General features: G+C 39.4%; 1 protein-coding gene across 1 annotated transcript; it reads left to right on the plus strand.

The window, feature by feature from the left end:
* Positions 1-849: 849 nt before the first annotated feature.
* Positions 850-26040, plus strand: LOC103782093 (laminin subunit alpha-4-like; the record flags this gene model as incomplete). The annotated part of the gene is made up of 17 exons (XM_008949836.1): positions 850-998; positions 1722-1893; positions 3993-4124; positions 5169-5311; positions 8727-8862; positions 9982-10119; positions 11628-11761; positions 13073-13237; positions 13912-14065; positions 14792-14985; positions 15862-16051; positions 16893-17048; positions 17840-17999; positions 19021-19151; positions 22154-22247; positions 23742-23861; positions 25684-26040. Coding segments are annotated over 17 exons (2514 nt in total), but the record flags the coding sequence as incomplete, so codon positions are not given.
* Between the last annotated feature and the right edge of the window lie 333 nt (positions 26041-26373).

Consider the following 26373-nt stretch of genomic DNA (forward strand, 5'->3'; position numbering starts at 1 on the left):
GGCATGATTTACCCTTGGTGAAGCCATTTACCAAATGTATCCATGCTCTCATTTTCTCTTACAGCTGCACATATTCTGCATTGCTATGTTACCATAATTATCATATCATAATCAAAATGCAAATGATGAGAAGTCAAAGAAAGTTACAGGCAGTGATCAGACTCTGAAGTACAAAAGGTGTTATTAATATCACACCTGTTCCATAGGGCAGAGTATTCTAATATTAAAAGAACAATTCACTAGCTCTGTCAGCTTTATTCTTTCATATTTTTCCCCTCACCCATGTGGCTATTTAAATTCTATTCACAGTGACCCTTGTTAAAAGAAGGTATTTCTACATCCTTTTAACTGTTCAAAAAACACCTAGTGAGGATTAGTCACTGGTACAGACTTTGAATCCAAGTCTCCTGGGTTTAAAGAACGCTCTCATTTATCTCTCTTTTGTCATGGTATGAAGTTATTTTTCTGGCAGTCAAAGATGTCTATATGTTAGATATTAAATATCTGCTAAGAGATTCAAGAACACTGAGCAAGACCCAAGACCTGTAATTAGTGAAATCTTAACCTTTTCCCTCTTTTCTGTGTGTGTGTCCTTCAAAACTGCAAAAGTTGTTTTTGCTTGCAGTTGTTTTACCTGGTCTATTGTTCTCACTGTGAGACCATTTACGTTCTCCCTTTTAACTATAAGCACCATGGCCATATCATGATAAGGACTACAAAGACTATTCCAAGGTAGCTTCATCCCATTTGTTTCAAAATATGAAGAGCATAGAGACAAAACTGACCCGAGGCACAAATGCTTTCGTGATACTCAAATAAAGAATGTGACCTTTCTCCTTTTACTTTTCCTTGCCTTCTGCACAGCTCCCTCCCAGCTTAAATCTACCTGGCTTCATCGGCTGTCTGGAACTGGCTACACTGAACGATGGTGTGATCAGCCTATACAACTTCAAGCACATCTACAACATCGACACCACCACATCGCCACCTTGTGCCAGGTAGGGGACAGTCCCACTGTCACTCTGCTGCTCTTGTGTGTTGCAACTGTCTGTCCCTGTGGCTCGTTCCTTGATTACATTACAAACGTGAAGGTGATATTGAGTTGTCCAGAAAGAACTTGGCCACTTTTTGGCATTTGGTTCACACAGCAGGCAGCAGCAGTAGACACTCTGCAAAGAACAGAAGAGAAACTTGCAGCTCTCGCTTGGAAGAAATGCAGGAGGTGTTGGGACAAAGAAAACGATTGCTTCCCACACCATTCTCTACTGCTCTCCAGGGTAGTGTATATGAGGCTGCCTATAGGCTCCAGAGCAGAGCCCATGCTCAGCTAAAAGCCTCAGAGAATTCAAATGGGTTTCTGTACAATCTAGGCAAGCTCTGAATAGAAATACATGTGTATCCTTACAGTGATGAGGTGTTGTGGGCCTGCCTGCCACTTCACAGGGATGAGCAAAGAATTTTCCTGTCCTCTACATACAACAGAGGATAAGAGCACAATTAATGATGAAGGACTTAGATACACCTTCAAAGCTACACACTATTTTTCAGAGAACATTCCCAGAAGGAATCTGAAAGAAACTCTTCAGTCTCACCGCTGCCAGGAAGAAGAAGCAGTTCAGAACAATTATTTTAAGAAAGTATTTTATTTATAAAAGCCTTTAAATTTGCCCAAATTAAAATGCGAATATGCCAAATATTACTTCCCTGCCTGTTTTTTGTAGAAATAAGTTGGCTTTCACTCAGAGCCGGGCTGTGAGCTATTTCTTTGATGGGTCTGGTTATGCCTTGGCAAGAAACATTGAGAGAAGGGGAAGATTTAGCCAGGTGACTCGGTTTGACATAGAAGTTCGAACGCCTACAGACAATGGACTGATCCTGCTGATGATTAATGGGGTGAGTACCAAATCCTGCTGGTACCCTTTATTCACCAGCACTACAAGTACCCCAGTACTTACATCATTAAAACTCCAAGATGCTTATGGACTTACATTTAACTTCTGGAAAGAGGAAATACTTTGTGTTCCTCTGGTGCATGTATACATTAGGAGGGAACTGGAACTTGCTCTGCAAAGGCCCCAGAAGGCCAAGGCCCTGAGCTGGACTTAATTGCTCTTATCCATAGACAGTCACTGCTTCAGACTAGTCATACTCTTGTGATGATACTTTAAGACACACACCAGTTAAGCCCTGTAGCTACATCTTTATTTAAATGTGAATGCACAAAGTGATAGGAGATTTCTGTGCTGTAAATCCCACAAGGCAGCCACGTTGTGGTAACTGCCACTCCATAACTGTCTCAGAGTGTAACAGAGTTAAATAATTAAATTACATAAAAGAGGAAGTAGTCCAAATAAAAAGGCTTAATCCAAACATCACCAGCTTTTCAGAAGTCTGAGGGTGATGCAAACTCTATAAAAGTTTGGAGAAAGTAGACTACACATGCAGCTATCCTCTGAAGACAAACATGGAAGTTTTGGGTTTTTTTTTTTTTACATCTCCACACGAAGCTCTCAAGTCCTGTGTGGATTAGAGTTTGGTAAAACCACACAAAACATTTTTGGTTTGCTATGTAGATGCACTCCACAGACATATACTTATCTAGACACATATATGTAACACCGCATCGAGCATTTAGAAGGGAAAAAAATCCACTCTCACTAGCAGAGCTACTATCTAGTGTTTGCCTTTAGGGTAACCTCCAGAGGAGAGCTGCAGGGAGCAACTTGCTGTGCAGCATAGCATGCCACCACTAACCTTCTGTCACAGGAGGTTTCGGACTAAGCAGCTGCTATTAAAAGTTTAACAGCTTCTGCTGCAGATCAGTCATTTTTCTTCCAAGCAAAAGTGCCCAGAGGTTTGTCAGAGATGTATGCACTTGGTGTGTTACAGCAGAAACTGCAGTCAAGGTGGTTGTTACCTGTGGAAGACCATGCCTGCACACAGGCACTTTTAGAAAGACTTTGTCAACCAGCCTATCATTCAGTTCTCAAAGACAGCTCAAAAATATTCTGAATGTAATCTCTGTTTGATTTTCAAGTTTAAGCTGTTCAAAACAAACTCAAGCTGCAGTTTTAAAGTGCTAGATTAAAGCCTGTTTTTACTACTTTAAGTAATGACTTCTGAAGGTGGACTCATCAGTGTCAGAGACAGCAGTTTTTGGCTTGCAGTAGTTTTTGAGAATTTTTGTTTCCATGTTTCCATTAAGCATGGGAACAACATCACAGACACTAGGAGAGGTGACAAACATTAGCACTAAAAGCATTAGACTAGATGCTCAGTTCCTGTAAACTGCCCTTTCTGCTTCTTTATGTTCAGTGGTCAGACAAGACTAATTCTATGTACAGATCTTCATTTCAATCCTAAAGATTCTCTGAAGTATAGCTCATGTTTATAAACACCTGTTTAGCTCCTGTTTAGGTCACCTAGCCACAGAACAGAAGCCAAACCATGAAGCAGGAATAGTCAGGAAATCCAGAAACCAAATACACAGTAAATACACTCTAGGTATTGCTCAGCCTTCAGTAAATACATCAGTGCTGAGCAGGGCTGTGAAAAGATATAACCCTGACCTATTATTCTGTTATGTCATAACAGAAGCTGCTAATGCAGGTACAGCCATTATAGCACAACATTGCTTTTACCAGTATAACATCTTTCATTTGGGGCATGTGGTATTACTTTCACAGTAAATATATGTGTTTCCATTAGGAATATTTTGCTGGTTAAGAATGCTGACATTACTGTGCTACCAAATACCATTTCTATAGGGAAACACTTCATCATGTCTTCAAACAAGTGCTCTTTATCAAACAACTATGTGTGCATGTATGTCATAAACATAATCCCAAAACTGTTACAGTTTTGCAAATAAAAAGAGCTTTTCCCAGCATGCTCCTCACAATGTCAGACACTCTCATACCACTGTTGCTTTTTTTTCTTTAATTGCTTCCAGAATCATAGTGCTTTTCTGACTGCTGTTTTGTCTTATACAGAGTATGTTCTTCAGTCTGGAGATGCACAATGGTTTCTTGTACCTTCGCTATGACTTCGGCTTCAGCACCGGCCCTGTGCTGCTGGAAGACTCCATGAAGAAGGCTCAAATTAACGACGCTAAATTTCATGAGGTAAAGATGCCGTTACAAACACAGCCATTTGACCAACTATCCCAGCAGCTCCAAAGCAACAATAATTAGCCCCAACACCAATGAAAAGAGCAAAAGGATGAGTGGGCAGGTAGTGATGCAGTAGAGCAGGCAGAAGAGTAGAGTGCATGCCTGCCTTGCATGTGAAAAAGAACCACTACTGAGCAGTGGAGAGGGAATGCTCTTCCTGCCTCCTGCTAAATCAGTGCTCGCAGACAGATTCCATGTATGAGTAGCCAAGAACTGGACAGTCACGTGGGAGAAAAAGTGTTATTAATTCAAAATGAAATTATATCCAGGACAACTATATACTTCAAATATATGGCTCTCTTCAACTAAAAACATGTCATTATCTTAACTTGACCACTTTAGTTGTTATGCATTGTATAAAGAGAAATATTGCATTTCCCATTTTGTTTGAAGGGACAATTAATTTGGTTGCAGTCCTTTATATATGCATCATATTTCAGGGACTCTGGTACACTTAAAGTATCTACTTGAATTTGCTTTAAGCCAGTGTAACTGTGATAGTAGCAAATCTCCCCTAGTGACTTGCTTTTCCTGTCATTTACTTGATGTAAATTCAAAGTCTGATTCCTGATCCACAACTGCAGTTACAGTTCTGTTCAACATGTTTAAGCAGAGCACAATTAAGCCTTTAATGCCTTGACAATGAAATAGGTTTTTTAAGAAGTATGCCCTAACTTCTTCGATAAACCAAGAAAGCAGTCTGATGTTAATGGAGCTTCTCTGTTTGCCATATTTGACATGGGGTAATTTTGTGTGAATTTATTAATAAGTGAAATAACCTGGGTTTTTAGTCGTCAGAAATCATGACATCAAAATAAGCTCCCTGCTAGTAACTGTTGCCAGCCTCTCCTGATTTACAAACAACTGTTGTGATAAATGAAAACAACATTTCCAACAAAAAGATACAAAGATGCAATCAATTTTGCCAAATCACCATAACAACTTACAAAAGACAACATTTTGAAGACTTCTAAGCATGTGGGGTTTTTTTTTCAGATTTCCATTATATATCACAATTCTAAGAAGATGATCTTGGTAGTGGACAGGCGACACATAAAAAGTGTGGACAATGAAAGAACAGCAATGCCATTCACAGACATCTACATTGGAGGAGCACCTGCTGAGATCTTGCACTCCAGGTTGGTTTACAACCGGGATTCAATCATTACCTTCAAGTCATCATCATATTTAAGCTATGCTGTGTGATGTGTGCTGAAGGGCTTACAGGAAAACATTCTTCCTGGTCTCAATACCTCATGTAAAACAACCTCTCAGACACTCATTCTAAGTGTCTCTCAGAGTTCTGAAGTACCAAGGATTAGGTTTCATCCAGCACAGATTAATTTTGCTGAAACTGGTCTAATTTTAGTAAAGGTAACAGAAACTGTTGTCTTCTTAAACAAGAAGGCATTTTCAAAGAACACATGAGTATATGGAATGGCTACTCCCTCTTGCACTCCCACTTGCTCTGCAAAGTGATCTTTGTAAAATCACAACGCACTAGCTGAAGGATCAAAACCCTCTACCAACTGTATTTTCAAATCTGCATATGATATTTTTCCTACTACACACTTCAGATCTGATCCATCTCAGGTTCTCTCTAGACATAAGTCAGCTGTCTCTGTGTAGGCGTGGGAAGAAAAGAAAGTCACATTTTCCCATCATACCATTTGATAGAAGCCAAATTTAATCTCAGTAGACTGTATAACTCTCATATCCCGCAGTGGGAATCTGCTGGACTAGGGTCATGCTCTGGGAGAGCAGACTGGCTGCTTGAAGAAGGGTATGCTCTTCTGACAGGCAGTATTCATTCCTGGGATCAGACAGCAAGGTCAGAATTTTCAGAAGCAGTCCAGCTGCTGTTTCAAGTACCACAACTGCTAATAGAAATACCATCTCTCTTTAAAATACACTCTACATAATAAATAAATAAATAAATAGATAAATAAAATAAGGGAAGGTAGCAAATGTTGCACAACAGTTTCTAGGAATCAGTGGTAAATCTTTTGAAACCTTATTTTGTTGCCAGAAGCGCCTGTTATGATCAATAAATGATGTCTGAGATATAAAATACTTAGAGATTAAGCTTTTAAGACAGGGACAAACTTCATGTAAAGGAAAATTATGCCTTTCAATCCTCTGTAATTATTTGAACATGCAAACAAAATGCTGGGCAAGGGAGAAACAAAGTATATAATTTGTCTGGCTTTTCAAATAGTTCTTTACAAAGGTCTGTCTTAAGGGGTTATTAAGAAACCTAGTGGGGTGGAGAGGGGAGAGGCTGCAGTAGATTAGAAAGCAGCTGGAAAAGAGAAAATAGGACACAGTAGCAACTTTTCAGTTTTCACAGTATAAAAATCCTACAGCACATGCTCAAAGGATCTCTCTGAGGCCTGATATTAAATACATTAATGATCTAGAAAAAAAGCACAAAAGGATGGTGAAAATTACTTTAGTTAATCAAGCCTAGAGAACACTGAAAAAGCCCAGAAGGACCTAGAAATCTAGGCAATTGAGCAGCTCAATGGCAGATGAGACTTGTTCAGAAATGTAGAATACAAGATGAATCACATTAATTATGCTTGCAGTTTTTGGAGTGAATGGTGGTTATTCTGCAAAACACCTGGAAGGCACTGTCAAAGCAAGAAAAATAGCATCTCAATAAACAAGTTCTATCAGAAAAAAATCCACAGGCATTGTAAAAGTATGATGAATTATAGCATTGAAAATATATACAGAAACTATCTAAGTGGAGTTATACCTTTGCCTTTGATATTATATTTAGCTTTGGTTCTCAAGACAAGGGTAAACAGCAAAAAGTATGATCCAACTGTGATGACATCACTCCATTTTCAACAGGAGCATAAGCCAATATTAGAACTACATCACCTACTGATGATCTATTACTACTACTACTATCTACTACTGATATTTATGCTTCCTTATTTTAGACAGACTTACATTTAACTGATACTGGGGGCAGCAGGAGGAGGTGAAACTAGCTTTTGTCTTAGAGGACTTACTATTTCAAAAGAGTATATTTCACTCACCTCAACAGTACTTTATTAATTGCCTTTTTTTTTTCCCAAATAAATAAATCTAGAAGTACCGTTAGATGTTGTTTTTCTCCCACCTCATTCACTGCATAACGCAGAAACCTGAGGGAAGGTAAGAACACTGAGTGCTGGGAGCTGATAAGAAAAAAACTTAGAAATCTTTCTTTAGGTTAAAGCCTATCTTCTATAGTTCCTATTGCTCCTAGAAAATGTTAAGTTAATGGCATTTAACAGAAAGGTGTGTTTGTGGCGTACAGCCAGTCACATGGTCAATCAGAATAGAAATTAAACTGGCTGACTGACGCCCAACATTTTGATCCAAATCCCTGTGAGGATGGCAGGAGCCTTCCTCTTGATTTTGCCTTTCTGCTGATTTCACTGAAAAGCAGATAAAGCCCCTACAGTGCTCCTTCTCTCACCTTATTTCAGACATGTACATCTGCACTACTTCACCTGACATTTTTGCCAATGTAGAAAAACAAGTATTTCTAGAGCCTAATTCATTTGTTGTGTTTTCAATGTCTACCTTACAATGACATCACTCACAGACAAGTAGTGCAGAAGCAGATGTCAACACTGTCAGTATCATCTGATGTGAGGTGAGAAGAATCCCACTGCTAAGGTACACCCTGTTGAAAGAACAAAGATCATTTACAAGTTGCCAGGTCAAAAAGTACAGATTTCCCATTCACCCTTTCAGTGTATTTGTGCCCTAGTTATCTCTTGGACTGGTACCCAGTAGATCCCATGTCATTCCCTTACTCTTTGTGATTTTAGGCAAATTACTTCTTCAGGTATCTTGAGTATTGTGAGGATAAATCAAATTATATTTGTCCTATGCTATTAGTCTGTGATATCTTGGTGAGGGCTGTAGTTGAAAAACTTAGAGCAGTGAGTAGAAGCAGTTGGGATACGCTGCTGTGTTATCTACCTCTAATCTGACATAAAAAGGATTCTGGAAGCCCACCTACTGCTCTCATTTACAATTATGTAAAACCACTCATCAGCAACCAGATTTTGCTCTTACTCCCCTGGCCTCTCTTACTATTGTTTATTAAGAAATAGAGATCCATTTGCTTCCAAAGGCAAGAATGAAGCCCACTAGTAAAGGCAAGATAGGAAAACTAAACCAGAACTTTTCTAAAATGACAAAAAATGGAGACAGAAATCCATTGATTTTCACTGCAAGTGGGAATACATTTAAAAATAAGTCTTTTCATTTCAGTAGCTACTTTGATCCTTTAAAAGTTACTCTATATTAATCTCCTATATGAATTCTCATGTATTTTTCCCCATAACATTTAACTGGTACATCTTGACTTTTCAAAACACATAATGTGGTCAATAGATTGCTTTACATAATGATGCTGGAATTAGGCACTAGTGAGGCAAGTGATTGAGGCTCTTCCTAGTTGTTTAAATCACCTTGGTGATAAAAGTCTGTTCAGAACATCAATTGCTATCAAACTGCAGCTTGTCTGGCTTTGTTTTCCAACAGCATTAGCTCACATCTGGCAGGAAGGATCGGCTTTAAAGGCTGCATGAAGGGTTTCCAGTTCCAAAAGAAGGATTTCAACTTATTAGAAGAACCAGGAACCCTAGGAATCAGCTACGGGTGCCCAGAGGATTCACTGGTAAGCATAAAATCATCTGTGAGATACAACAAAATTTTGGCAATGGGTACAACTGTGAGCTTTTACTCCAAACAATGGAAAAAAAGTCTTCAACCAGCAGAGTCATCGACTGGCAGGGGTGGTGTGCATGTATGTTGTCTGTTGACAAACTACCCAATTTTCACCCTGAATTATAGCACAAGGTAGTCCTTGATATTCTTATATGTGAGATCACAATGTGAAAGCTGGATCCGAAATAAATTGTGTGCTGTATTTTGTAAGGAAGTGTTCCAATGTAATTTTTTTTTTTCCTTAAAGAAACAAGGAAAATTGTTCTCACATGCACTCTAATACAGATGTATGAAATGAAACAGAGATCAAGATATTCACTCTTAAAATGAGTTCTCCCCTTAAGTCAAGCCAGCTCTTCCTCTGTGATACACAAACCAACTGCATCAGCATTAACACTGAGAAAATTGCCATTTCATTTCTGTTGCCTTTCATCATTCATTGTTTGTCCATTACAATGCAAGGCTGGGACATCTAAACAGTGTTTGCGGTCTTTATCCTACAGCCATGTCTATCCAAAGTCATGCTGTGAACCTATGAAGAGGAAGGAGCCTATCTATGGTAGAACTCATCTCACAATCACATCCTCTGTCAACAAGGAAGCTCGCTTCAATTTGTCCTGCCTTGAACCCAGTTTTACTCCTGAGGCTCAGAGGGCTATAGACCACCATGTGTGACACCCCCTGCCCTGCCCCAGCACTCAGTACAGCACACAAACTAATATATCCCATGCTGGGATGGTGACAGTACCACACAGCTCAGACAGGGGCTTGAGCCCCCTCTGCTTCTGGTCTTCATGACCACTAACATCAGCAGATATAGAGTCAGGCCAAGAATCCCAGGAAAATGAGAAAAATTGGCTTAGATTGTCTAAAATGGCTACACTTTCTTACAATTTTCACAGCATGTGACAGAAAGCCTATGTAAAAAATTAGGTTAAGACATGCAAGAAAAATTGAATGTTTTATAGAGCTGAACTGGGTGCATCTTTAAAAAAAATATAGCCTTGTTCTTTTTATGATTTGAATGTTTTCTGAGGTTTATTTGTAACTTTGTTTTATTTGATAACAGATATCCCGTGAAGCATATTTCAATGGAGAAAGCTTCATTGCATCAAGCCAAAAAGTCTCCCTCTTTAGTGAATTTGAAGGAGGCTTTAATTTCCGGACATTGCAACCCAATGGGCTCCTGTTTTACTATTCTGAAGGAGTGAGTATATATTACTTTACAGTTTGATTTCTTTTATCCTTGCATTGTCTCCCAGGAGAATAGTAGGAGAATAACATAGTTTCTCACTTCATGGTTTCACAATAGAAAAAGCAGTCTGCAATATAGAAGCATTCATTGATGACCTCATTTCCACAGTTCACATTTGATCCACAGATGAAAAACAGCAACGCCTAGTCATTGTTTTGATGTTGAGAAGAGGATTTGATCATATGCCTAGAATTAACATGCATCCATTTGTGCTCAATAAAGTCCTTAGGGCAGAAACACACAGCGGATATTGCTGTGCTCAGCAGCAGTGCAGTCCCTATTTGGACCTGTAGGTGCTACTAAAGTACAAATAATATTAAGGGCCTGACCTCTTCCATCCAGAAACAACCCCTAGCAGCAAAGACAGTTTGAATTAGTGGGATGGTATTTTTGGCATTGCTGAGTAGATGGAAATCAGCCAGAAAATTGCCTATATTCCCATGTGGTACTTAGACCTCCACGTGTAACTGGGAAAAGCTGCAGTTGAGAATGGCTCCTTGCAACTATGGGAAGCCAGACTGCTCTAAATGCCCCCCTCGGAGGTGTAATATGGGCAGAAACATGAACTTGCAGTCCCAAATGTTGTATGAGCCAGATCCTGCAGGCTTAGATTGACATATGCCACAAGCATGAGCTCTGATGACAGATGATTTGCAACCACCCCCAAACGTGTGTTCTGCCACACTTGCAGAAGATCATCGGCAGTGCAGCAGGGAAGGCTGCATGACACCAATAACCACTCCTGAACTTTTACATTTGACAACCTGGAGTATTACCTTAAACTGAAATCAGTAACCATGTCAGTTACCTACACTATTTGCATAAATGAGTCCTTACATACACCACTTCCGGTTTTAACTCAAAAGCTCTAATCCTATGAGGTGCCAAGAGCCTGACTTAAATGGAGGTTCAGCTATTTAGCACTTGACAGAATGAGACAGGATGATTCCTAAGAGTGCACAGTGGCAATGCACACTCTGATGGAACAGACAATATTCCTGCTATGAGGCACAGTGATCCCATATGCCTGACCCTGAGATATCTTATCCCTGAGATAATTTTGAGTGATTGAACGGGTCTGATTAGAGAGAATTAGGAAATGAAAAAGAAGTATTTTTCTTATGACAGCGGGAATCTCGCAGTAACAGCTGCTCTATACGGTACTAGGGGTAGTAGAAACATAAATGAAACATAAACACCATATCTCCATGCTCGATGGAAGGAGTTCATGTGACAGCTAATTCAGCAGCAGAATTCCCAGAATTCAGGCTTAAAAAACAGCACGAGTATAAATTCTAATGAGCTCATCTCATGTTTTGCTTCTTAGTGTATCTTCCTGCAAATAAAGCACAAATGGAGAAAATAGCAGGCAGGAAAATAAATACACCAGAAAAATGCACAGAACTTTTAATTTTACTGTGTTATACTTGCTTATGAAGATGTTTTTGTGCATATTTCAGTCAGATGTATTATCCATCTCTATGGACAGAGGTGCTGTGGTTTTAAATGCAAGTGGAACCAAAATTCAATCACCAGACCGAAATTACAATGATGGAAAAACCCACTTCATCATTACTTCTGTCACTCCAGAAAGGTAAAGCTGTCCAGCATCTTTAATTCCCTACCTTTAGAATATAAATATTACTTGTAAAGCACGTTATCATTTAATATTCACTTTCAAAATTATGTTTAAGTGGGGGTTTTTAGGTAGTATTTTTAACTAATCAATTCAGTTAAAAAAAATCAAGTCAAAAATATGGCCAGGTTGGCCTAAGCAGGAGATGCTGGGAATTTTTAATAACACTAAACAATTTTTCTGAAAGCCTCTGAAAGTCCTTTTTTGTCCTCAGGTATGAAAGCAGTTTAATATAATTTAAGACTAGCATAAGATTCATTTTTCAGGAGGATTGATGGTACTGATTTGTTAAAGCAATCTCAAACTGACCCTGAAGTGACTGAGGCATCTGCACAAAAAGCATTCATTTGGGATATACACAGTGGAACACATTCAAAATATTTTTAGCACTGGCAGACACAAATGTAAGACAGCAGTAGCTAATAAATCTCTCTATGTGCTTCTTAAACTAGAAAGCATTGATTTATTGGTATGTTTTCCTGTTGTTTTCTACTTTTAAAATTTTCTTCGAAGGTCAAATAATCAAAGCACCTTTCTTCAAGAATCTTGCCTATGCCGATACAACCAGGTCATTCTCAGGTTTCTAAAAGAAATGGAGGTTTGTACCTATGACTTCTGAGATCCGAGAAACATAGTTTGAAAAGCTGAAGGTGCAAAAAGGTGCCTTGGAATAGCCTCAGGGACTGTCATGTTTCCCCGAGTGTACTGAATTCTAAATTTGCCAAACAAAAACTGCCTGATGCTTTAGTTACACTCAGTGTTTTACTAAAGCAATAGAATCCTTCTTGACTTTTGTAGCAATTAATGTGTTCCAAAATGAGATTAGGTAAAAAAACAAACATCAATGTACTCTGATGAAAAAGAAGGAAAAAGGGATAGGGGCAGAAAGAAGGACTACCATGTTCTTAGATCTTATTTTACCCACATAGTAGCTACATCCATTTATCAGCAATCCCTTAGTTTATCTGTCTTCACTGAGCAGATTTTTTTTTTTTTTAATTATTTCACAATTAACTCATATATTACGAAATATATTATTTTTTGATATTATGAAAGCCATAAGCTTCTAGACTCAGTTTTACCAGTGAGTTATTGCACTGCTATTTGTTGCACAGATAGAAGCAAGAAGGTCATCTCATGACTTTGAGCACTCCCACGCACTGACGTATACACTGAGTGGAGCATTTTGGGTGCATGTAATACGCTGTCTAACCACTGGCACTGATGTTTCAGAAACTAGCCTAAAGAATAGATGCTTTGCCTTTGCAGATATGAGCTGACTGTTGATGACAAGAAACAAAGCAAGAAGAACCCGGCAAAGGACAGAACAGGGAAAAGCCCAGACAACGTCAAGAAGTTTTATTTTGGTGGCTCTCCCCTCAGAATACAGCAAGCCAACTTCACTGGCTGCATAAGCAACGCTTACTTCACTAGGTGAGCAGCAACCTCCCAAACACATCACCAGGCAGTCGCTGCCTGACGGCTCAAATAGTAGCTCAAGAGAACTGATTTATTGTCACAATGAAAATCCCTGCCTCATTTTGTGAGGCTAGACAGTATGTGTGAATACGTTTCTTACCTTATTCACCATGGAATCTGTTGGCACTGACCTGCTACATCAAGATATTGTTAAGTTGGGACTTGATGTAAAACAGCTTTCAGTACTGCACCTGCTGATGCTGCTGGTGCAATGTATAATTTGCATAGCTGTAATTTACAGTTATATAGTTTTCAGCTCTGCCTTTGAAAAAAATATATTAAGGCATCTCACAGAAGACAGGGAAGTCAGTTTGGTCACATGAAAATGGTCAGAATTTGTTGATCTTAATCACTTTATGGAATGGTCTAATATAGATTTTAAAATTAATTTGATGCTGCAGATGGATACTGTTTATGCAAGCATAGATAGAATATGCAGAGGTAATATAGGTTGCTTGCATTAGCCAAGCATTGACTGATAAATCTGTACTTTAATCCATGATCCAAGAATGAAAAAAAGCCCATCCAAACATCATTTAAACTACAAATGTAAAATTCTGTGATTTTTATGAAGACAATTGCAACACTTGGAAAAAAGCTGTTCTTGTCATCCTCTGTTTGAAACATAGGTTGGATCGAGAAGTTGAAGTGGAAGATTTCCAGCAGTACCCTGAGAAAGTTCAGACTTCCTTGTATGGATGCCCTGTTGAATCTCCTCCAGTTGCTCTGCTCCACAAGAAAGGAAAGAACTCATCAAAAGCCAAAGGAAACCGTAATAAAAAGGTTTGATACAAACTGCCTCAGTACCACCCTACAGTTTTCCAAAGTTGATAAATGCTCTGCCATGGCTGAGAATTCTCCACATCATGAATCCAAAATGTACCACATGAGGACTACTTCAGATATATGAAGCAAAATATCCTGTTCCTTTACATAATCCATCACTGTAAATGACTGACCTGACCCCATCTCTCTGGCCTACACTTGCGTCATTCTCTCTTGCTTGAACTGTAAACCAGAATTAATTACAAATTCAAAAAAGTACTGCAGAAACAAGCCACCTTCATTTCTTCGGTATCTGAAAGGCAATAAGCTTACTTCTGTTCTCAGCTATTTCTGTGTGTCTTTCTCTGCTGGGTACAATTAGCACACATTCATATGTGAAAAAAAAAACTTTCAACATGCAGAGATATTGGTCCAAGCATGCCCTCTTATGCCTATAGAATAGCTGATACCACCAAAAACAGAGAGGAAAAGATTAAATTAGGGAAACTAAAAAAAAAAAAATAAAATTGAATTGTGTTAATTACAAAAGTATTGTATTTACCTCGTCTTCTGGCCTAAATCAGCATCTACAGAAAATCTGTTCAAAGAAAATTTGACTTGGAACCATTCCTGGTGGTTTTGTAAGGAAAAATAATATAACTAGCTTAGATACAAATTATACTGTTATTTTATTATGTCCAACCTTAGTTAAAATTTCTGGTTAATGGTTCTCTTTCTATGAAGGTGGGAAGAGATAAAGACAAGATTTCACAGCCCTCAACTGGCCTCAAAAAACTATATCAAGAAGTGAATATGCAAAGAGACCCCCAGTGCCACTTGCCCATAAATCCCAAGGCAACAGAACATGCATATCAGTTTGGAGGAACAGCAAACAGCCGGCAAGAATTTGATCACATACCAAAGGATTTCGGTCAAAGGTAAAAGGGACCTTAGAAGCAAAAATTAAATATACTGGGGTGGAGAAAGATCTATTTTGAATTTAAAAAAAAAAAAAAAAAAAAAAAAAAGACATTTCTGCTGTTACCCTAGATTTTTCCTTTGTATCTTCAGCCAATTTTTGAACAGAGCATGTTTAGGATACATTAAAAGGTGTTTCAGTTGAATAAGAACAATAAATACAATGTGTTTCCAGTTACATCCCCCCTTGCAGAGTTTTCATCTGCATTGTATATTAATAAAAAGTGCCTCCTTGCCTATTTGTATGAAAACTTTGAGGATGTTGATTTTATACAAGCGACACACCTATGGTCTCTTTACACAAGAAGCAACAGCCCTAGAGCAGAGCTGGAAAAGAACAAGACAGTTCACCAAGAAAAGCAGTTATGTGTTGAGTGGACCCTGTCAGCTGTTTAATGGTTAGGAATCTACACAGTGTAGTAGGACCCAAAGTTAGGTAAACCACATCCAATTCAAGCCATAATGCCACCTCAAGTAATTAATAATGAGTCCAGATATTGTGGATATTTAATTCTCATGCTCTCACAGAATATGTTGTATTTTATGGCCAACAAAGAATTTTGGTTTAATACTTTCCCTGAAAGACTACAAATTTAACAACATTGATTTCATTCACTCCAGGCTTTTTCAGATTTGAAAACAAGTTCCTTGCAAGGCTGCTTCTTCTCTAACTTGACTTCTACTCCAAAACCCAGTACAGAACGTTTCTCAGAAACACCACTTCCATAAAGGAGATAGACATTCCTTTGCACCAGAGAAAAGTCTTCCTCTGCCTGCAGTTTGATTTTTGTCAATAATATCAATTCTGATTTTAATTCTGTGTTTTTATGTGCCAGAGCTCAGTTCTCTATCAGTCTGAAAACTCACTCATCTCACGGAATGATTTTCTACGTCTCGGATCAAAAGGAGACAAACTTCATGGCCCTTTTTGTTGCTCATGGCCGACTGGTTTTTATGTTTAATGCTGGGCATCAGAAGATAAGGATTAAGAGCCAAGAGAAATACAATGATGGCCTTTGGCACAATGTAAGTAAAAGAAAGCAATCCTTATGATGGTACATACTATCAAGGCTGGAGTAAAGGCACTGCTGATGTGACAGCTGAAGGAGTTTTCACTGATGTTTTCATAACCACACCTGTACATTGAGAAACTTCTGCCAACATTTTTAAATCTTCCAATGACTTTAATCAAGTCATTAACTAGGGAAAGGAAAGTGAGTCATTTATAAAAATCCAGCAATTCCCAACACTAATAACTGGACAGAAGTGACTGAAACAAGCACAACAGTGAGGCAAGTTAGCTAGGAAAGGAAGGACTAGGAGCATTTTGTTCAGCAGATTTCTTTGAGGTGCCTAAGCAAGGAGTGCAGCTGTCTTAGGCTCCCTCTGTAGTCTGTGGAAATAAAAACACAATTTTAAGGGTCAAGGTGAATTTCCCACTGTAGATACCTCTCTCTCCTGACTACAGAAGAAGTCTACAGTTACTAAGCTCCTAACCTGGGCACTTGAGTGTTTAAAGCAGGCTGGATGAATCCAGACCATAGAACTGGTGAAGATTTGGAAAATGCTAACAGTGATTGCACAGTAGCAATGAATCGTTATGTGAATATAAGATGGGCAGGCTTCAGCAGACCTCATGACACCTTGATCATGAGACCTAGACCTCTGTCTTGTACACCAAAATGTAAGAAAGAGCAGTTTTACTATCTAGCCTTTACATGAACGTGACAAGAAAGCACAGTTCGGCAAAGAACATTGGCAGTTAATAAAACAGGCCTGTAGAGTATCACACACAAGCTTTTCTTCTTCCACTACACAGGACTCAGCAGATGAAAGTAACCTTCCAACGCTTTTCCTCCCATTTTAGGTGATATTTATTAGAGGCAAAAATATTGGTCGTTTGATAATTGATGGTCTCCGAGTACTGGAAGAACCTTTTGGTGGTAATGCTAATACCTGGCAAGTCACTGAACAGCTCTATATTGGGGGTGTAGCTCCTGGAAAAGCTGTGAAAAACATCCAGGTAAAGCCGACATCCATTACATGATCCCACACCTCTATGTACAGCTAATGCAAAAGCTGACTGTAGGGATGAGTTCAGGCAAAAGCATATTATAACCTGAATCCTCAGCACACTGAGGAGCACAAAGCTCTGTTCAAGTGGACAGCAAAGCTCCTGCAGGGCTGGGCTAGACTTCCGTAGACCTGCAGCAGCAACTGGAAAGCCAGTGGTTCCTGAAGAACAGAGAAATCCTAGTGACATCCAAGCTTAGATGAGACAGGTAAAGTTAGGTGAGACCAGGTACAGATGAGTTCTGAAGAGATTTTATTGTTGTCTTAGTATCTCCGTTTAAGACAGTACCTAGAAGTCAGGATTCTGCTCTGTATTTTGGTAATGAAGAGTATGGAAAGGAGTGTTAAAGCTAAAATGAATATAACCAAGTCTCCTTCAAGGTAATCTTTAGAGTTTTGTGTATAACAAGATAGATACACTACTCAGAAAAAGTAGACCCCCGTCTTGCCTTGAGGGTATGAGGTATGTATAACACTGCCTGGCTCTAGTTGCACTTTTATTCTCACAGTTCAGTAAGGAGAAACAACACATGCTGGAGTTACCTTGAAATCATGAAAGAGACATTAGAGGCTATGAAGAGCATCTGTCTCGCTTCTCTTCTCTGGAAACTGGTTTTTAATTCAAAACTGATGCACCAGGCAATCACAGCCTTACAGCTCATAAACTAGTACAAATAAGGACAGAAGAGTTTATTTCCTTTCACAGTTTATCTACTAATCATACTTTTTTTCCCCCCTCAGATCAACTCTGTCTACAGTTTTAGTGGTTGTCTCAGCAATTTACAGCTGAATGGAAGAACAATTACTTCAGCTTCACAGACATTTAGTGTAACTCCTTGCTTTGAAGGCCCATCAGAAGCAGGAACATACTTTTCATCAGAAGGAGGATATGTCGTCCTTGGTAATACACTCCTAAACAAACGTATCCCATAATAAGACTATAGTATTCGCTGTGCTTCAGAATGGCAAATTTCCCTAAAGGGTGTGGTAAAATTACAGCCTGTGAGCTGTAAGGATTAGATACAGATAATTAGTGTGGTCAGCAGATGATGTTGACAGGTCACAATGTCACTATGACACTTAAGAAGCTGTTACATAAAAATATCTGTATGAATGCATTTCAAATAATTAGAAAAACTTCACAAGAAAGCAAAACAAGGTAAAAATAATCACAGACATAGATAACTCAGTGTGGCTAAGACCATGTAAGTACATCAGCAAATGGTCACCCCTTAGTTTTTTAATTAATAAAATAACTTGTAATTCAAGAATCCTAAGGCTTGGCTTTCTGCTTGTTTTGATAATGAACAGCATGACAGAACACAGCTTTTCTGTCGTATAGGCTTGCTGTGTTCCAGGGAGTGTTTTATGAGGGCTTTTTGGTCACATAGGCTCTGATCTGAACAGGAAAGGAAACTGCACAACCCTATTTATTGGCAACACCAAGAAGACAGAGTTTCTAATTTGCTCCCTGGCCTGCCACCAGGCTGAAAAAGGGAGTTTCCTCTAGTGAATCATCAAAGCTCAAGTGAACTCCCACTCACTGTATAAAAACTGCTGAATGTCTAGCAAATTGCACAATAAGAAACTGCCAAAAAATACAGATCATTTACTTTCTGCTGTCCATTTCAATGCTAAGAAATATTTTTAAACAAAATGCATTTTTTTTAAATAATGAGAACAATAAAGAAACCTTCCTTAGTTCTCCAAGAAAACATAATCAAAACAGAATTTGAAATGGGTCATTGACAGCACACCATGCCATCTCATCAAGTATGTGACTGGCTCATGTTTCAATAGTTTTAAAGACAGGACAAGTAAGTCCCACCCTGGGCTTCAAATTTCTCTTTTGACTTTGAATAAAATGTCCAACTTCAACACTAACTCAGTACAAAAAGAACATTATTCTTTTTACCTCACAGATGAATCCTTCAGTTTAGGCCTGAAATTTGAAGTCGTTTTTGAAATACGTCCCCGAAGCAGCTCAGGAATTCTACTGCACGGTCACAGTGTGAATGGAGAGTACTTGAACATGCACATGAGAAATGGGCAGGTACAGTGAAAGTCACGTTGCCTTCACTGCTTTGACTGGTTCCCCTCTTCCCTACTTGGGCTCCACTATACACACCTTCTGTCTTACAACCCTGCCATTACCTGACTCTTATTTCTCTAGATATATTAACTGCTTAGAGTAGCCACCACAGACGTTTATTTTAAAATACAAAAAACAACACCTAAGACAAAATCAGATCACTTTACTGATACCAACTATAAATATCTAATGAGCAGTTTCAAAGAAGCAAGAGCACTGATTCTTTACACATTAAAAATGTGTAACAGTTACAAGTAAGGTAATTGCTGATTATTTTTTTATTTCTTGTTTGTTAAAAGTGAAGCCTGACTTGTGCTCAATTTCTTCTCCCTTTAACATATATGTGTGTGATGGGGAAAGTGAGGGAGAGTTCTGATTGTCTTTTGACCTGGTTTCTAGAGTTTCTGGATTTTTGTAAAGCTGTCAGCTGAAAGAGAGAGTTTTGAAATGAACTTATCATATAGTTATTGTTGTTGCTATTTTTTATTAAGTTCACTAAAATCTGGACCCTTTCATGCTACACATTGCACACATACAGCAATAAATTGCATTTGAAGTGAACAAAACAAGCAAAGGTTGGTTTAGAGCTGGGGAAAAGCAGCTCAGGGCCTAACCAAGAGACTAGGCAGTGTGGATATTCTTTAACCATTTGAATGCACTACCCAGTATCTCTCAACCAAAGTGGAAGGGTATTTAAGTGAGGCTAGCGGTACCTCAATTAGAAATGCAACACCTAAGGAAACGTGCTGTCTCTTACAAGAACAGGAACCTACAGTAGAGTGAGTGGGCAGTTGAACATGGTGATTCATCCTATCCTAAAGCAAGTATCTAATATAGGTGTCTGAATGAGCTGTCATTCAGAGAACCTCTTTTTCTATATTGACTATAGAGAGAACAACAGGTGCTTCAGTTAGGCACCTAACTTTTGACAGCTGACCAAGTGAAGCCTATTTCTATGGCTGCAGCCAGTCCTTGGTGAATCAACACAGAACTTTGCATTGGTGTGTATAATGTCACACTTCAGAGGTGGTATTTGTATACAACTGGTCCAGCCTGGTAATTCTTTTGTAAGGATCTGATGGAAGGTTTGCATATCCAGAAAACTGTATCAGCTCGTCTAACAAAAGATATTGCCTCACTTACTGCTTCAAACCTCACTTCCTTTGTAATGTATATGCAATTCATAAAAAAAAAAAAAAAATCACCTTGGAAAAGCAGCTCTTATCTGCTTGTCACTGAAATAGGTACACCAGTTACCTTCCTAGTAAGAATCTGTATTATTTACTAGTCAAGAGAAGTGTGGCCAGCAGGTGGAGGGCGGTGATTCTCCCCCTCTACTCTGCTCTGGTGAGACCCCACCTGGAGTACTGCGTCCAGTTCTGGAGCCCCCATTACAAGAGGGACGTGGCCCTGCTGGAGCGTGTCCAGAGAAGGGCCACCAGAATGATCCGAGGGCTGGAGCAGCTCTCCTACGAGGACAGACTGAGAGAGTTGGGGCTGTTCAGTCTGGAGAAGAGAAGGCTCCGAGGTGACCTTATTGTGGCCTTCCAGTATCTTCGGGGGGCCTACAAGAAAGCTGGCTAGGGACTTTTTAGGATATCGAGTAACAACAGGACTAGGGGAATGGGGCAAAGCTGGAAGTGGGCAGATTCAGGCTGGACATGAGGAAGAAGTTCTTCACCATGAGAGTGGTGAGACCCTAGGATGGGTTTCCCAGGGAGGTGGTTGAGGCCCCATCCCTGGGGGTCTTTAAGGCCAGGCTGGATGAGGCTCTGGGCAGCCTGATCTAGTGGGAGGTGTCCCTGCTCATGGCAGAGGGGCTGGAACTGGATGATCCTTGGGGTCCCTTCCAGCCCTGACAGATTCTGATTCTTTTTTAGCAGAGGACTTAGTAGTGTTGGCTTAATGGTTGGACTTGATGATCTTAAAGGTCTCTTCCAACCTAAAGGATTCTATGATCTACCTGTTTTGTGAAAACATTTTTGCTGGACAAATAGGAACAATCAGCTCTTTAATCCATTTTTAAAATGTACACATCTGTCTCTATCAGTGCAGCTTGTCTGGGTGATTTATTAAGGAGCTATTTTTGTAATTCCATATTTGCTTTAATCACTCCTATATATTTTGTCCAAGGGTACCTAAAAGAGAACATGCTGCTGCTCTTGTGGAAAAAAGTTTAAAAATTTCTTCGTCACAACTATATTGTCATAGAAGTGCTCTAAAATTAAACATGTTGTTTCCTTGCAACATTTTCAGTTAAAAAGGTGTCAGCATTATCAGGGTCAACTCAGACATTTGAAAAGCCTGAGTGGCTAGACACAGTGTTTGGAATCCTCCAGTAATCACCACCTTGTGCCCCACAGCAGGGACACAACACTGCTCTGCTGCTGCTCTATCATTTCCATGCAGAAAGATATTAATCCACATAACTAAAGCAGAGGTGTAAAACTCAGAATTAAGTTCACTTTCTAGCTCTGTCAGAGATTTGCTGGCAAGCTTGAACAAGTAACTTGTAAGTAATTCTTAAGTTCCCTATCCCTTTTTCACACCTTGTCTTTTTGCTTATACTTGGGGGTTTCATGACTGTTTTCCTCATTCAGTGGCTAGCAAGCTGCCAAAACACCATCTGATACCTCTAAATGCTAATTTACCACACAGGAAATTATAGAGTAGCAGTACTAGAAAATTTGATTCAAATTAGCTGTTATTTTTTTAATGGCTTTTTGAACCCTTCCTTGAATTCAAATTGGCAATGTTGCAGACCTATTGAATCTAAAGAAAACCCACCCCTGTATCTGTGAATTAGAAAGAAGGTGCTTTATTTGAAAGAATGTCATGTAACTGTGTTTTTCTTTCACTTACATACTAGGCATGTTCTGAGTTAGGAATACAGCATTATTACAACAGAAGAAAAAAACGATCAGGAGGGGGTTTGCAGTGACAACTACATTATTTTTCTCCAGGTTACTGTGAAACTGAACAATGGAATCAGGGATTTTTCAACTTCAGTGACATTGAAACAGAGTCTCTGTGATGGCAGGTGGCACCGAATTGCAGGTTAGTAGAACACTATCATCCCCTAAGTAAGGTGACAGAGCCCAGTTCTCTCTCCTCAGCTATCTATCTCCATGGGCCAGTGTACTGGGCATAGGGTCATCTTTTCAGTTTCTCCTTTCCACCTGCCAAGACACAGATTTGTGTGAAAGTCACAGTTGTATTTGTCTCTCAGATATAGGAACTGTAGAGTTCCCTGGGAGGACACACAAGTTCTTATGAACAACCAATGAACAATCCTATGAAAGATGGAAGCTCCTTGTCCAAAGAACACAAGACAGCCTAGCTGAAATGCTAGCAGCTAGCAATCTTTCCTAGGTCATAAACCAGATGAAATTCTTCTTTTCCCAATTAAAGGTTAAATAATTTGGTAGAATGTAGTAGGTAGAAGTACATGCTGCCCTTAAAGGTCAAATAACAGGACAGCCTGACACAGAACAATGTCTACAGCCAGGATTTTGCCTCTGTGCCAGACAGCCATCTATTACTTTTCAAAAATATGAGAGTTTTAAACCCGCTGGTTTTGCCCGGGAAGAAAAGACTCCCAGCAGGACCCCAGTAATAGCTCCAGGGTGGTCTTCTTCAGCCAACAGGAGGACAGTGGCGATTAAAGGAGGGATGGGCAACGATCGCTTTCTTCCAAAATAAAAGGTTTTAATAAAGTGAAAATAACAAACCAAAACACCTGAGGCAGGCACTGAAAACAGCAGCCACTCCAGGGGGAGGAGCGAAAGAGCATGTGGCCTAGGGGTCAGAGGTTTTTAACAGGTAGGTAGGTGGGTTTACAAAAGGCATTGGCCTGTAAGGATACATGGATGGGATACCTACAGGTCAGGGGTCCAACGGGTGTTAGGGTCTTGTGGTGGCTAAGCCAACCACGACTTGGGAAAGATGGAAAATTCTGGATGTATGCCCGTGTTTGGGAACAAAGAGGTAATAGAAACCTCTGCCTCCAGGAGGTGCACTGCAACAGCCATCCTTCTTTCCTGGGTTTGAAAGACAAAAAGTACTTCTAAACATCAGGTACTTCAAACTTCCCTTATTATCCTGTTTAGACACTGACTTGGGATGTGTCCCAGTGTCACATCCAGAAGAGATACAAGTGTGTACTCTTTCCCCTAAAAAACCTGCATTTTTGTTTCCTCCTGAAGGAAACCCAGGCACACGAGCCAGGAGGAAACCTCACTGTATTCTAGTATGACCCCTATTTGGAATGATTTGTTCAACAGTTTTTCTAAGCTACGCTCATGCTCTGCGGCCTAGGCCCAGCTGCCAGCAATGAGGAGCCCCACTCAAAAGCATCCTCGCTCCCACACTGTATCTTCCATTGGCCCTGCTGTTTGCCAGAATCTGCCCACATACTGTCACTAATGGCTCACATCCAATCTAGCAAACACTAAATCAAACTACCCCAATCAAACAGATAACTCGTTTGTCATAGAAAACTCACATGCTGCTTCTTACAATCTTCTTGATCCCTGTTCCTTCTCTTTTCAGTTATCAGAGATGCTAATGTGGTGCAGCTCGATGTAGACTCTGAAGTCAATCATGTGGTAGGACCACTAAATCCAAAGGCAACTGACCACAGGGAGCCAGTGTTTATTGGAGGAGTACCAGGTAAGTTCTTTGCAGTTTTGTGGTACATTGTTCTCCAATTTCAGCAGTTTCCAGAGAAAGCACAGAGAAATAGCTTGCATTTCAGAAAAGAGCACAACATATCTCGCATGAACAACCTGGTAGAATTCAAAGGCTCAAAAACTGGTCAGAAATGTTATGCTTCAAGTTCTCAAAGAAGAAAAGTGCTGCTTCATTGAGATTAAAACATTCACAGTTGCTGGAGGGTCAGGTATGGACTCAGAACAGAAGTCAGCCGGCCAGGAAAAAATCATTTTTCCATTTTACTTTCCAGTAAATTTACTGGGGTTTAAGAAGTTATTTATTTATTTAAGAAATTGGAAATTCACTGTCACTGTAACTGAAGTCTCAAGCTTTTGCTGCTGGTAGGCTTCCTCTTCTTCAAGCAATGGTGTCTTTGAACACAAGACAAAACATGGACATTCTTATTCTGACTAGTGATTTCTATTGCACAGATGCCTGCTAAGGTGAATTTGTGACTCACAGACCATTTGTGTAGAGTGGGCCAAGATTACTACATTTACTTCCCTTATTCAACAGACAGAGCTATTCTGTTGGGGTTCATATACAAACTGTAATCAACATTACATGATTCAATTTTTAAGTCATCCACTGTATATTTCTCATTGAAAACATGAAGCATAATTTCTCTGTGCCTTGCATGGAAATCATGAACAGCTCTAACTACAAAATTTATTATATTGCTTATCTTGGATTAGTGGCTTGAGTGCATGATGTTCTCATCCATCCCACACTACCAGGAGGAAAAATGAGCCTAAAGGGAATAATAAAATTTATGTGCAGATGCCTGTTCAGTCTTTAAATCCAAAATGGAACTTTACTAGGATAGAGGTAATATAAAGCGGTAACTGCCAATGCTGTTCTGCTTCATAATAGAGCCCTCTATTTCTACATTAATTATAGAACACTAAAGCAATGCCATACTTTGGCTCTCTTAATGCTAACTAATAACATGTAAATATAGTAAACTAAATGCAAACTACAAAGCAGACACAAATGTCAATACATAGAATCATATAATCACCATGGTTGGAAAGGCCTTCCAGGATCATCAAGTCCAACCACCCTCACAGCATTTTCCTAACCACTAGACAGTAGCCTGAATAGCCACATCCACCCTTTTTTTGAACTCCTCCATGGATGATGACTCTATCACCTCCCTGAGCAGTCCATTCCAGTGTCTAACCACTCTCTCAGCGAAGAAATTCTTCCTAATGTGTAATTGAAATTTCCTCTTGTCCTATAATCAGTAATTCTGGAGAAGAGACCAACATCAGTCTCACTACAACCTCCTTTCAGGTAGTTATAGAGACCAATAAGGTCTCCTCTCAGTCTCCGCTCCTCCAGACTGAAAAACCCCAGTTCCCTCAGCCAGTCCCCATAAGGCATGTTTTCCAGCCCTCTCACCAGCCTCGTTGCCCTTCTCTGGACCCGCTCCAGCACCTCCATGTCCTTCTTATACATTTAATGCTAGAAGAAATTACAGACACACACTCTGGGATTCACCTACTCTGTTACTTAGAAGAAAATGCAGTTGTTAAAAAATGCAAGATTGGGCCTCTATTGACTATGTAGTATCAAGAGTTTTACATAAATGAGATAACTCCCAATACTTACTCAAATGGCCTCTAGGACACTGGCAGTAGGCCAGACATTTTAAAAGACCCACAGAAGATTCAGTAGATCTGCAATTAGTAGCAAACTGAAGAGATTCTGCCACCAAACCAACTGTTTTGCTCATCATGAGCTCTAACTTTTTTTTTTTTTAATCTGCTTCTTTCAGAGTCTCTGCTAACATCCAGCCTGACTACACGCAACTCCTTCATTGGCTGCATTCGTAACTTCATGATTGATGAAAAACCAGTGAGTTTTAGTAAAGCAGCTTTGGTGAGTGGTGCTGTAAGCATCAATACTTGTCCAGCAGCCTGACAGTGCATTGCATCAACCACATAAAGTTCCTTAAACCACAGAAAAAGAAACAGAGCTAAAGAAACCATGTTCATCGAGAGAGGAAGAATGAAATTGTCAAGGATCAATATAGAAAACAGTATGTTTAAGGATCACTTCTAATGTTTATGTGCAAACAAAAATCACTGAAGAATAAAGAGCTGCTGCTTCTGCACTTCTCTTACTATACCACAAGAGTGAGCTTGTGAGCTTTACCATTTCTTATAGCGTTCTGTGTGGCCAATCTGTTACATGAAAACGTGGGATTATAAAATAAAATTATATTAAATATGTTACTTTCAAGATAGATCCTCTACATCATTTCATTCTATATCTTAGGCCACCCTCTGTTTCACAGGAAAAGGTCTGCTAATGCACATTAAAGCTAGATAATAGACTTACATCACAAATAACTGTTCAAAGATCTTAATTTTTGGTTTTTAATTTTCCATTCAACTCATTTATAGACTCGTCAATTAAAATGGGAGACAGAGAGAATACAAATTATGTAAGATTACAAGCAAAG

The sequence above is a fragment of the Merops nubicus genome, unplaced genomic scaffold (assembly GCF_000691845.1).
Source record: "Merops nubicus isolate BGI_N331 unplaced genomic scaffold, ASM69184v1 scaffold7411, whole genome shotgun sequence".
Taxonomy (NCBI): domain Eukaryota; kingdom Metazoa; phylum Chordata; class Aves; order Coraciiformes; family Meropidae; genus Merops; species Merops nubicus.